At 40.8% G+C, this 13,946-nt stretch overlaps 1 protein-coding gene across 3 annotated transcripts in view; it reads left to right on the forward strand.

The window, feature by feature from the left end:
* The window catches only part of LOC146565376 (unconventional myosin-XVIIIa-like), a 61,170-nt gene that overhangs the window by 24,071 nt on the left and 23,153 nt on the right, over window positions 1-13,946 (forward strand). For all 3 annotated transcript variants that reach the window (XM_085288486.1, XM_085288487.1, XM_085288485.1), the window contains 10 exons: window positions 1,493-1,579; window positions 3,066-3,204; window positions 4,272-4,431; window positions 4,523-4,709; window positions 5,275-5,500; window positions 5,593-5,702; window positions 6,714-6,779; window positions 8,595-8,723; window positions 13,486-13,629; window positions 13,797-13,886. In XM_085288486.1, coding sequence (XP_085144612.1) covers window positions 1,493-1,579; window positions 3,066-3,204; window positions 4,272-4,431; window positions 4,523-4,709; window positions 5,275-5,500; window positions 5,593-5,702; window positions 6,714-6,779; window positions 8,595-8,723; window positions 13,486-13,629; window positions 13,797-13,886 — 1,338 coding nt within the window. The remainder of the gene's footprint in view (window positions 1-1,492; window positions 1,580-3,065; window positions 3,205-4,271; window positions 4,432-4,522; window positions 4,710-5,274; window positions 5,501-5,592; window positions 5,703-6,713; window positions 6,780-8,594; window positions 8,724-13,485; window positions 13,630-13,796; window positions 13,887-13,946) is intronic.

Below are 13,946 nucleotides of genomic sequence, written 5' to 3' on the forward strand. Positions count from 1 at the left end.
AAGATCAAAGTAAAGTCACTCACAGCTGCCTGTGGGAGAAACGCCCAGCTGCACAGCAGTGCTGTTGTTCCCTAAAGATCTATTCTACTTCTGTCCTCTTTAACGTTCTGTCTAGCAGGACTGGACCATCATAACTATGGGTGTAGTCATCCCATAGGATTTAGTGTTTTTGAGGACAAATAGAAAGTTTTCTTTCATTACTTACAGTTATGTCTCAATTCATTGCAACAATGTTTTTATTAAAAACTCACCTGATATCACACTGGAGTTACCCAGACATCCTGATTACATTGCTTCAGATACATTGCTTCTGAAAAAGGATCCTGGGATTTCCCACCCACATCCTTTGCATGGCAGAAATGGAGTTGGAATGAGATGAAATATTGCATAAATGCGTGTAGTGTAATTCTCTCTTGTCAGTACATCTTGAAAACATAAGAACCTGTGAAAGTGTCATTGTAAACTGGGTCAAACTCATTTAAAACGGCACACAGTCTTAACAATCACAGTGACAGGCAGGCGGGTTAAATTGTGATACACACAACCGGCACACACAGTATGCCTTTATATTTTTGAATAAATTGCTGTTGGGCGCTCTAGCTTTCTGGCTAGTATTTTTTTTTTCTGTTTTTTGCGTTCCTCTGTACATGGACTCTCCGCAGCAGAGAACAAAAATCAGTGGGGAGACTTCACATACACAGTCAGCTTGAACACTGGCATCTGTCGTGGCCACATTATTAGCATGCCAGCATTTTCTCCCCTTTCTGGAGCATGATCCACTCTGTTACCATGCACTGTTACTTTATCTCTTAATCTTTATAGCTATAGCTTTATCTCAGATAATTTTTATCATGTGCCACATTAATCTAGAAATGACTAATGGAGCTGCAACCAAAATGGTCAAATCTTTATGGCTTAATAACAATGTATTTGTTCTTTTTTTTTTTTTTTTTTTTAAACCAAGTTAAAATAGTTGTAGTTAACCTATAAAATGCTATTACATTTTGGAGCTGTGGTAAAATATAAAGACTTGAGACTGTGACAGCTGTTATATGCTAAAAAGCAAGGTACACTCTAGACAGGTTGCTAGTCATTGACATGGCTAACACATAGAAACGGATAATTAGACATTCTCAGAACCAGGCCTATGGGCAATTTACAATCACCAGTGCACCTAAGATGCATGTCTTTGGACTGTGGGAGGACACCAGAGTATTCAGAGAGAACCCACACAGGAAACCCCCAGCTGGATGGTAGGTCTTGAACCTACTCGCTGTGAGGCAGCAGTTCTAACCACTGTACCATTGCCTCTCTAAAAATCTTCTGCTCTCTGTCGCTTTCTCATTTATCCTGTTAATAGTTCAAAACTAAAAAATATATATTTTGCTAACTTATTGGTCTATGACAGTGGGTTTCAAATGGCCTAGCATTCAAAATCCTATTTTTTGACATCATAGGTCATTAGTTTGTCAATCTCTTTGCTGTCCTCCAGGAAAACATAGAACTTTCCTTAGACGACACAGAAACCAGCACGTCTCTGTCTGTGGCAGTGGTAGACCAAGCTTCGAGTCAAGCACTGGTACGCTTGTTTTATTGTCTTTCTTCATTTTATTGTCACACATCTAACTTGCATAATTTCTCATTTCCCTTGGTTTTAGTACCATAAAATGTTTGATTTTCAGATGTTAATGTTAATCCCTGGGTACAATATATTGTTCTTTTAATTAAGAAAAAAATTGAATAATGTCTCTAAGCATCAGAAGACTTCTCTCTATGTTAGACTTGTTTGGCAGAGACTAGAAAGAGAGGGTGGGAGCAAGAAAAGAAAGGTTAGAGAATTGACTTCAAGAAAGAAAATCAATGTTTGGCCTTTCCAGCCTATGATCTGCACCATGGAAACAGAAATGGCCGAGTTTAGAGAGTCCATAGATCACTTTGCTGTAATTCCGATGTGTTTGGTTTGAGTGCTTTACTTTTTAAAGGGTCCCCACTCTAATGGGAATGTCATCAAAAGCAGTGAACTGTAGTACATCACACTAAAAACCGAAGGGTAAAAATAACACAGATTCTTCAAAGTCATTTCTAAAGTCAGCTATAAAGATCTATGCTGTTTAGAGTGCAAAGACACTTTGATCAAAGATTTTTTTTTTCCCTCACAGATAATTTTTTTTTCCTGTTGTAGCTCAGACATCTGTTATCACAAACAGCCTTAATGCTTGATTCATTGCAAGCCTCATAGTTGTCACATGTCTTCTCCAAACTGATAACCTGTTTTGTATTTGTAGTCAGCGTAGTGTGCACTGCTGATAAGGATGTCTCCAGTGCAACTTCTGATGGCTGCTAAAGCATTTTTTGGTTTTGTGGATTTGCTTCTTAAGCCACAGTTCCCAGGGTGGATTTAGACAGTAGCTACCTTTCTCATGAGCTTGAACAACAAGATGGTTATGCTCAATGTCTCTGACTTAAAAGTGAACGCTTCAGTGTGTTATGTATTATGGTGACATATATTTGGCATACCCTTATTCAACAATGACATGCTAATTGTGTAACTAATTGCATTATTTAAATTTTTCTCCCTTTATACTTTCCACATTTTCCCTATTTTAATTGTGTGGAGTAAGTTAAAACTGTTATGACGGTATTATTGCAGTAAACTGCTAAAAGTATGCTCACATCACAAATGCTATTGAAACTTAAATTTCCGCTGCTAACAATATCTCCATGTCTGTGATACACTGCTCAGACTGGGAAAACAGAGGGCAAAGTATTTTCGCTGACATTTAGAATGGTTTATATGTAAGCAAACGCTCACTACAGAGGCCAGCACCAGGCATTTGAAGGATATTTTTTATAATTAATACTTATTGCTTTGTCATTATTGTTTGTAGGAGGTGGATAATAATATCTTAAATATATTGTGACTCATCAATATATTCCATTAAACACTAACATGAACTAGATGTTTATTACTCATGTTTGACATTCCTTTTGTAAAATCTTTTGCATAGAGGGTCATAAAGGTAAAACAGAATAGTGTGTGTGTGTGTGTGTGTGTGTGGGGACAGGTACGGACAGTGCGAACAGATGAGGCCCGGGGTCTGTTGTGGTTGATGGAGGAGGAGGCACTGCAGCCTGGGGGTTCAGAGGAAACACTGTTGGGACGCCTGTTTAGCTACTATGGACCTGCTGAGGGCGAGAGTAAAGGCAAGGGGAAGATGCACACACATGCATAAGGTCGCACTAATACAAATAGTGATCTTCTCAGAAATGAACAGAAAATCCTTGTATTTTCATTTTCAAAAAGAATAAAAAAAAAATAAAAACAAAGATGTTCATTAACATTATATATTGTATGGGTATATATAAACTCCCCTTTTGTTTTATAGTACGCTGTATTGTCTCAGTTTAAATGAGCTCATTAAAGCTATACTATAATATGGAATTTCCAAATCACAATATCTCGTTTAATTTGACCAGTTGCTGTTGTTCTGCAGAGCAGTCACAGATATCCGATTCATATGTTTCTTAGCAATTCTCTAACAATAAGAACTGAAGCTTTTAAAAAGTTCCCTAATAGAGCTAGAAAATGGTACGCAAATTGTCATTTTAGTACTCCAAAACAACAGCTGGTGGATTCTCATTAAAGCTACTTTTGGCTGCTCCCTTATTCACAAGGGGTCGCCACAGTGGGTAGCTCCACAGCTTCGATTTGGCAGATTTATTTATTTCTTTTTTTTACGCCCGTTGCCCTTTCTGACGCAGCCCCAAAGGGATTTGTCTCCTCCTAGCATCAAATAAGGGAGCTTTCATTTGCTAGGCGAATGTGTAAACCACTACACTATGGAGCCACTCAGCTTCAGAATTCTCATTAAAACTCTTCATATAGGTCAGATTTGAGCTCCTCTGTTTCGTCTATCAGCTCTCTGATGACCTAGTACATCATGCTTGTGGCAGACAGTTATATCGTCTATGAAAGTGGAGTATGGTTGGATCTAAATGTCTCACACTAAAACTACACGGATAAAGTGGCCCATTAAACAATAAGGTTTACTAGGAACAGACTGTTCATCATGATGTTTTTATCAGTAAAATCTATGCAGGTTTGTGACAGGCGGCACACACCAGACTAATTAGGATGTGATGAATTTACTTGCTTTGTTAAACTCATGCAGACAGTAAACCCCTTTCTGAAGTCTTGAATATGATTTTTCTCATTATCTCGCTGTATATGTATCTAATAGATTTTACACTGGATCCCCCATTTACTTTAGGTCACACTTTCCTGTTGAAAAGTGAAAAAGATCATAATTTCCTGCTGGGCCACAGCCATGGGACAGACTGGGTGGAGTATGATGCACGAGGGTGGCTCAGCTATGCCAAGCAGAATCCCGCCTCTACCAATGCTGCGTCCCTCCTACAGGACTCGCAGAAGTAAGTATCCACCATGCAGGAGTTGTTGTTCCTTGGTGTTGCAGACTTGAATTATAAAACATCACACTCTGAATTACGGCATCTCTTACAGAAAGATCATCGGCTCATTGCTCATGAACCGCACAGGTGGAACCACAGTTTTGTCCGGGTCTGTTGCTGGCCTTGAAGGTGTTTCCCAGCTGTCTTTGCGCCGGGCTACTAGCATGAGGAAATCCTTCGTCACAGGAGTAGCTGCCATCAAGAAGAAGTCTTTGTGCATTCAGATAAAACTTCAAGTGGTGAGAGCATAGGGTGTGATGGCTACTTGGGGATGTGGGGCACCACAAGGCACAACAAAACATGCTGTTGTAAATATGAGAAGTTTTAAATTTGTTTTTGACTCTACCTGAAGTCTTATAAATGAAGTAGAGCCGGTTGTTTAGCGACAACAGAGAAAACGACATTAAGCCATTAAGAAGTTTTGTTTTAGTGGCTGCATAGTGTAGCGGTTTACACATTTGCCAAACAAGAATCCTGTTTCAGTCCCTTGAAGAGACATTACTTTGGTGTTGCATTAGAAAGAGCATCTAGTGTTTTATGTTTTATTTATTATTTAAAAAAAATGAACATGTGGAGCTACCTGGTGTGGTGAACCCTTGTGAATATGGGAGCAGCTCAAAACAGCTGCTATTACTACTACTACTACTAATGCTGTTATCAGTACCACTACTTTTAAGAAGAACATATTTCTCAACAAGAGAGTCAAAAACTAAAAACCTTAACTTGTGCTTTATTAGAAGACGCTGCATTAACTCTTGACCTGTTCCCACCAGGCTGCTTATAATCCTGCTCTGTCCTTTTCAGGATGCGCTTCTTGACATGTTGCGGAGGTCCAGGATTCAGTTTGTTCACTGCATATTGCCCAAGGCGGATGCCCTCAAGGCGCTGAGTGGATCTCTGTTCAAAGGAGTGGAATGTGAGACTCAAGGGGAGAGTGGAGATCCTAGCTTAATGCAGCTAGATGTAGCCTTGCTCCGTGCTCAGATACGTGGATCTAAGCTGCTTGATGCTTTAAGAATCTACAGACAAGGTGAGGTAAAGCAAACATACCCCCTTGTCCATGTGTATTAAAAAAAAAAAAAGCCTGTCAGATTAAATCTTATTCAATACCGGTTTTCACAGGTTACCCTGATCACATGGTGTTCTCTGAGTTCCGACGGCGCTTTGATGTGCTGGCACCGCATCTCACCAAGAAGCACGGAAGAAATTATATAGTGAAGGACGAGAAGAGAGTAAGTCAGTCACTGAGAGAGGGAGTAAAATGTACAGCTGTGCCGCTAGCCAAGCACAGTGAAGATTGATGATGTGAGGAGGCAGCTTCATGACCTGATCTCAACAGCCTGATGTCAGCAGCCTACTGACAGAGACATAAAGCTTCATCAGGGCTAATAGTAAAGACCTAATCAGCTTAACTTCATCACTATAATGCCTGTGAAAGAAGCTGATCAATATCAGGGCTTAGAAAGTGCTTTACTGCAAACAAAAATAAAAATGCCTATTTTTCTAAATGCCATGGTTATTACACTGTGACAGTACTGCTTTTGTTGGTTTTAATTTAAATTTATAAAAAATGTGGATGGCTTGAGCTTCATTATAAAGACCTATGAAAGAAACATGAGTTGAAGAGTAGTAGAGAAAAATACAGAAGTTTCTTTCTGCAGAGAAATAAGAAAGCAAGGTAGAGAATGTGGGTAGGGGTGAATATAACTCCTTTCCCCTGTGTCAGTGTGTTGGAGCTGAGTTTCTGTGGAAACACTGGCAAACAAAAGCCCCTCAGTATTCGTGGCAAACCTCTCTTGGTGTAATCTAGATGTGGTCTTTCAAAGTGGAGTCTCAAGTAGAGAGAAGAGGCTCAGACAACAATAGACGGACAGTATACACAGGCTGAACAGGGAGAGGGGGGGCTCCAGTGTTTGGGTTGGTGTAACTCTACATGGGATGTGTGTGTTTAGAGCTGCAACTAGGTCAAGAAAAACAGGGGATCATGATGAATAGACTAGGTGCAGGTGGATCTTAGGGGGCAAGTTGTAATTGGTTTGTTGTATTTTTTCTTTTGCATCCCGACTTGGTTTTAAAACAAAATCCAGAGTGAGAGAAGAGGAGAAAAAGTGCACTGTAGTTATTAAACATGACAGATAAGGGGGAACTGTAGACCGCTCTATTGTTGTGGTGTCAGTAGCACCACTGGATCCACCTTTTGAAAGGCTGAATGTGTGTTTGTGTGCATGTATGCATTTACTCAGGCTGTAGAGGAGCTTCTGGAGTCCTTGGATTTGGAGAAGAGCAGTTACCACATGGGTCTGAGCAGGGTGAGTAATGCCCACACATCACAAACAAATGAACAGCTTTAAAAATGTATTGAATAAACATTTGCTATGAATTGCTCTGCGTCTGTTTTGAAATTCTCACCACAGAGCAGTAGTACACAACTCTTTTTTTTATGACACTTGCTGTCTGGGGATGTGTGTCTTTCAGTACACCTGTTCCTCTTTGAGGCTTGTTTGCCATCCTTTATTGGAGACCTGCCAAGCCTTGTCCCTTCTTCAAGTTATTTAGCCAGTGGTTACCCAAGAGTCATGTCTCTACCTTGCCCATATATATTACCATATTTACTATGTTTTTTTCAGGCTATTGGAGCAAATTTCTCCTCTTAATGCATTCTGTTTTTCACCACAACCTTAGTATGATTTGCACAGTAAACATTGCTTCAAAATGCACATTAAATCCTATCAGCTGGAAAGCGGCCATCAGTCAAAATGAAATCAAACAGTAAAGTACAAAAGAGGGGGACTTATGCTCCAAGATACTGTACGGTGTGCATGGCCCTTTTATAAAACACATGACAAAAGAATGGTTTGGAGGCGGCTTCACATGGTGCCACACTTTGGAGTGTGAAATGGGCTCAGAAGTAGACATGCACAGTTGGCCATTCACAAAGCATTCCAGTGGTGTCTTGGCAACCTGTCTCACTTGCATGCCAATTACATGGGTGATCGTGGCTCAAGAGTTGGGAGTTCGTCCTGTAATCGGAAGGTTGCCGGTTCGAGCCCCAGCTTGGACAGTCTCGGTCGTTGTGTCCTTGGGCAAGACACTTCACCCGTTGCCTACTGGTGGTGGTCAGAGGGCCCGGTGGCGCCAGTGTCCGGCAGCCTCGCCTCTGTCAGTGCGCCCCAGGGTGGCTGTGGCTACAATGTAGCTTACCATCACCAGTGTGTGAATGTATGTGTGAATGGGTGGATGACTGGATATGTAAAGCGCTTTGGGGTCCTTAGGGACTAGTAAAAGCGCTATATAAATACAGGCCATTTACCATTTACACCAAACCAACTAAAAGCAGTGAATGAGAAGCTCTTGACTGGACAAAATCTGCCATTAGAGATAGCCACATGCCTGAAAGGAACATAGCTGCATAAAGCTACTACATGATGCCTGCATGCAATTTTGAAAATAAAAATAAAAGAATAACAGATTATTTTTTGCCTTGAGAGTTTTAATTAATATTCATTGATACCATTGAATGTATCTTTCTTTGCTACTGCTTTATAGATTTGCTTGCTAAAACAGTTTGATGATTCCCAGCTCTTGCTTTGTTAACATATTATATATGGATTTTGGAATTTAAGGAGCATGGACACTTTGTAGAGCGACCTTAGTTTGAGAAAGTGTGTGTTTGTGTGTGTGTGTGTGTGTGTGTGTGCGCGCGGTCATCCTGTCCATTTTAATAGCTTCCTGCCATCATATCTGGAATGTATCATGGTACCAAATCCTTCATGGGTATAAACAGGCTATGACATAATGTGCTTTTCTTTGTCTGTTTACCTCTTTTTTTTTTTTACCTTTGCCCTAGATTAGAAATGGACAAGGCTGATTGTTCGAGATAACTTAATCACCCGGGTTCTCACTTAGATAAGACTCACTTGACTGTGGATTAAACTGTTTCTTATTGATTAGTTGCTTCAGTGCATTAATTTACCTTTTAACTCCCCTCTGTTTTAACTGTGCTGCTGGGCTTGACATTAAAGCAGGGCCTCTAAATCTCATAATATCAAAAATAACCATAAAATTGTCTGAACTGTTTTACGCTTTGCTAATAAGCATCTGTGTATGATTGTTTCTTGTTATAGCTGTTCTTCAGAGCTGGAACCTTGGCTAAGCTGGAGGAACAGAGGGATGAGCAGACCAAGTGCAATCTAACCCTCTTCCAAGCTGCCTGTAGAGGTTACCTGGCACGGCAAGCCTTCAAGAAGAGAAAGGTATGCGGGATTCTATACTGAAATGAAACGAGCAGTCCAAATGTTGTCGTAATCTTAACTGAAGCCTAAATACAACTGTGACAGGTTTTTGTCAACAAAGTTTGAAGGGGAGAAACTTGAATGAATTCACTTTAATTGGAAAAAACAATGTAATTGCAACACACTGTCTATTGTTTTATTTTTAGTTTTTGCACAGCTGAGCAAAACGAAGTAGGTCAAGTAGGTGAAGGATATGCACTTCAGAATTGAGAGCCAATTTTAGATCTAGTTTGTTCTGTTCTTGGGGTAGATATAACCAGCCCTGCTGTAAATCTTCAGCTAATTGCAAATAGGTTCTCTGAATCTATTGGCTGTACCCCATCCCTCGTTGTAATCCATCCAATCAGCTTTCCCAAGGCGATATTTGATTGTGACATTTCCATTTCTGTGACATTTTATCAGTCCACTCCCCTGAATTGTAGCCTTATCAAACATGCTGCTGACTCTCATACCCATCCATTCCATCCATCTTCCATTTTTCTACCAGGACCTGTGTGAGTCTATCTCTCTGGACCTCATGTGTCCTCTTGTGATGTATAGAGCCCTGCAGTACTTTTCTCCCTCTATGATTACGTTGTACTATTTAAGTGAATGTGCCACTTCAGCTGGGCTGTGATGAACCAGCAGAAATGGAATTACATTACTTATCTCTCCATCCACTATGACATACTGTTAGGAAGCACGCATGTTGTTTAGTTGTAATATGATGCCAGTCAAACATTGTCAATTGTTACATTGTCAATGTTGTAATGAGGTAAATCAAATTGACCTTTAAAATATCTGGACTTTCAGATATCATATTTTGGTACCTTTCTTTTTAAATCAAATACTTAAATGTATGTTGGTCTAAAATTGGAACCCCAATACATTTTCTCTATCAAGTTCAGAAGTGATTATTTACACAGCAAAGCAGGGTAAGTGCCTGTTGCTTTACAATGGCTAGAAATTGAAGAAAATCAACACCAAGGATCCTTTCAAAATTGCTAGGCAACTGTGCAATTACAAAATCCATTAGCAAAGAAAATTTTTTTCCTCTGCCCTCTTTAGCCCCCTCCCTCCTGCACATGTATCTATAATAGAAAGATGAGACTTTATTTCATCTCAATTGTATTTATCTCAAACTCAACTTAGGTTGGCAAGGTAACATGAAATATGCAGTTATGACGCACCCCTCATCGAGTCAGGGTTGCAGAGGTTTATTTAAGCTGTGGACATTTTAATGCACATTACTTTCATATCCACAAACCAATTCATTTTGATTCAGTTCAAAAGAACTTGAGTTATTCCCAATGAAAGCAGACCACACAGCTAGCAGCATCCTAGGTAGAGATTAAGGACTAAAAAAACCAGAGAGTAACTGCTAGCCTGAGTCTAAGGGTAACAAAACTCTTTGGAGCCTTTTGTAAGGGCCCTCTACCGCCAAGGTGGTCATATAGCCTCTCTAAAACCATACAAGGCTAAATATTTCCTTCTGTTTCTAGTCCTTGAGTTAAGCTAAGCTAACTGGCTTATTACTCTATTCTAAACTTGCATTAAAAAATTCCACACTTGAAATGATAAATGAATGGACGTCATGTAGTTATTGAATTTCTTTTTTTTTTTTCAAACACTTCAAAACTAGTCATAAAATACCAAAGCTTTTAATAATATTAGGTCAGTTTCTGTACTCAGCAGTGAGAGATATAAAACTGTGCTTGGTAGAGAAATTACAAGCAAGATGCTGTTCTGAAAGTGGCTTTGCAGCCCCTTGCTACCCCTTTTCTGCCTTTTTCTAACCAACAATTTATTCCCATACAGCTGTTGCATGCATGGTAAATACAGTCTCTCCTTGCAATAATTATCTGAAGGGCATCTTTTCCCCTGATTATCATTCTGTTTATATTATTCCTGATTCAATTAGTCAACACCAGACTTGGGGAGGATGCAGGGATGTGTCGAATATTGAGTAATTTCCATCTCTCTTTCTCTTACTGTGAAGATTTGCAGAGTGTGTTGTTGTCGAGTCTTAGAATAATCACTGTATAATAACATCGACTGGCACCCTTGCTGTTTCCCTGATATCCCTCTGCGAAAACAGATCTGGTCTTCATTGCCTCTTACACTGTTTGAAGTATCCAGTCTTAGCATGTACAGTAGATGGTAATTTGCCTCTGGAATAGTGCAAGTGAGTTCTGATGAAGCTCTCAGACAGCTACTGGTTGATGTATATGGATGTGACAGGAAGTCACAAGTTGCCTTGATTGATATTCTCTGGCATGTTAACCTTGTGAAGCTGTGCCAAGCCCATGTGACATTAAATGACAAAACCACAATTTTTCCTCTTTTTTTTTTTTTTCTTTCCCCTTTCAACTGTCTCCTCAAGGGGACAACCTGACATTTTAAAAGTCTGTTATTTTGCCTCAGCAGGCACTTGCCATATTGGGAGCTTTGTCCTTCAGGTACCCTACAAATGTAGTTTTTAGAATTATTTGCATGGAATCAGCACACAGCTGAGCTCAGGCGGGGGATTCTACAGAATATCTTTTTCATTTGAAACATGCATTCCCATGGTTCTGAATCAAAGCGCAGATGATACCTTTATAGTTGCAGTTGTAAAGGTATCAGTATGCAGTGCATTGCTATAAGATATGTCTTTGGTTTAGCTTAGGGTTAAAAATGAATAATGTACAAAGTGTAGAAAGAGCCAGAATGATAAAGCTTATAGCTTATGTTTGTTTATAATGAAGAAATCCTCAGAAACCGATGTTGCTTCATTCCATCCATCCATCCATCTTCATCCGCTTTATCCGGGGCCGGGTCGCGGGGGCAGCAGCCTAAGCAAAGAGGCCCAGACCTCCCTCTCCCCAGCCACCTCCTCCAGCTTATCTGGGGGAATACCAAGGCGTTCCCAGGCCAGCCAAGAGATATAATCTCTCCAGCGTGTCCTGGGTCTGCCCCGGGGCCTCCTCCCGGTGGGACATGCCTGGAACACCTCACCCAGGAGGCACCCAGGGGGCATCCTTGTCAGATGCCCGAACCACCTCAGCTGGCTCCTTTCGATGTGGAGCAGCAGCTACTCTACTCTGAGCCCCTCCCGGATGGCCGAACTTCTCACCCTATCTCTAAGGGAGAGGCCAGCCACCCTTCGGAGGAAGCTCATTTCTGCCGCTTGTATCCGCGATCTCGTTCTTTCGGTCACTACCCACAGCTCGTGGCCATAGGTGAGGGTAGGGACGTAGATCGACCAGTAAATTGAGAGCTTCGCTTTTACACTCAGCTCCCTCTTCACCACGACGGACCGGTGCAGCGTCTGCATCACTGCAGCTGCAGCCCCAATCAGTCTGTCGATCTCCGGCTCCCTTCTCCCATCACTCGCGAACAAGACCCCGAGATACTTGAACTCCTCCACTTGGGGCAGGAACTCATCCCCGACCCGGAGTGGGCACTCCACCCTTTTCCGGCTGAGAACCATGGCCTCAGATTTGGAGGTGCTGATCCTCATTCCCGCTGCTTCACACTCGGCTGCGAACCGTTCCAGTGCGAGCTGGAGGCCCTCACCCGATGAAGCCAACAGAACCACATCATCTGCAAAAATCAGAGATGAGATTCTGAGGCCACCAAAGCGAAAGCCCTCCGCCACTTGGCTGCGCCTAGAAATCCTGTCCATAAAAATTATGAACAGAACCGGAGACAAAGGGCAGCCCTGGCGGAGCCCTGTTGCTTCATTTATTTACTAAATGGCAACTTTATGCTCAGACTTTGCTGCAGGTATCTAATATCTAATACATATACAGTAAGTCTTACATGTATACAGACAATCAAACCCGAAATACATGTATAGAATATTTGGAAAAGAATGTAGTGTTTTTTTTTCTTTTTGTTTATTAACCTTGGTTCAAATTTTTCATTCACTTCACACTGTCTTACAGTTGTCACACCTTGTTAATGTGATATGAATACCAAAATATTTATCCACAGTGCTCATGTTGTATAATCTTTTGTTTGTTTCCTATTCATTATAGACTAGATATGACAAGTGAGACCTGTTTAATTCTTCTGTCAGAGATTTGCAGCATTTTGCTCCATGTTAAGGCTTTCACTGTGTGACAAATCCTAATTGGTCATAGAGAGTACCTTCAGGGCAAAATGTACCTGATGCTGAGAATTGTGTTGCTCTAATTGGGTTTGCCCATAATCTGCTGCTGCTAGAGAGCCTCATGCATAAGCAGCATGGAAATCGTGTAATACTTGGAATTAGCTGCCAAAATGTTTGATTTAATTAATCAAAATTAGCTTCCAGCCTTGGAACACACTCGGCGGAAACTCTCTAGTGGAGGTTGGCAAGTCCCGGGATATCTGCTTGCCCATACATATGCAATATAGCAGAAGAATGTAGTTATTTTCAAATATTGTTCAGCAATGGTGCGGATGATATGGTAACGGTAGAGTTTGGAAAGTATTTATTCCAGTGATTATATAAAAGCAGCATTTAGTCTGGATACTGCCTCCATGTGGTACCTGTGCAAACAATTTGTCTGCATTCAAGCTATTGGTGCTGCATATTACATGCATTGTTGCTGGTTCTAAGGTCATAATAGGGGATCTTTTACAGATACATTTGGAAGTAATTACATCACTTTTATGCCATTGACATTCAATATGAGTTTGTATTTTGTTGTGCAAATAACTGCCTGCACTCTCACAGATTTCTCTTTGGTGACTGACTCTCCATATGTGTGTTTAGATTCAGGATTTAGCCATCCGTTGTATTCAAAAAAACATCAAGAAGAACCGTGGAGTGAAGGACTGGCCATGGTGGAGGCTCTTTACCACAGTGCAGCCCCTCATTAAAGTGCAGCTCACAGAGGACCAGATGCGGAGCAAAGATGTGAGCAAACCTCACCCAACCTGTTGAATCTTTAAGGATTTAATATATTTTTAAATGCATTCCGTGTCTGCACTATTCTACATACTGTCATCACTGTTGACATTGACCTCCAACATAACATAACATAACATGTATCTGATATAAAACAGCTATATTCTGTATTCCAGGAGGAGATTCAGCAGCAGAAATTGAAGCTTGAGAGAGTGGAGAAGGAACGAAATGAGCTGAGACTCAATACAGATCGATTGGAGAGCAGGGTGGGTCCCCCTGCCTATGGTAGTGCATTCTGGATAGTTTTTGGAGATTTATGGTGCAGT

Source organism: Mchenga conophoros, linkage group LG10, assembly GCF_057382185.1.
Source record: "Mchenga conophoros isolate Kocher_MC1m ecotype Shallow Benthic linkage group LG10, M_conophoros_male_GT1.1, whole genome shotgun sequence".
Taxonomy (NCBI): Eukaryota; Metazoa; Chordata; class Actinopteri; order Cichliformes; family Cichlidae; genus Mchenga; species Mchenga conophoros.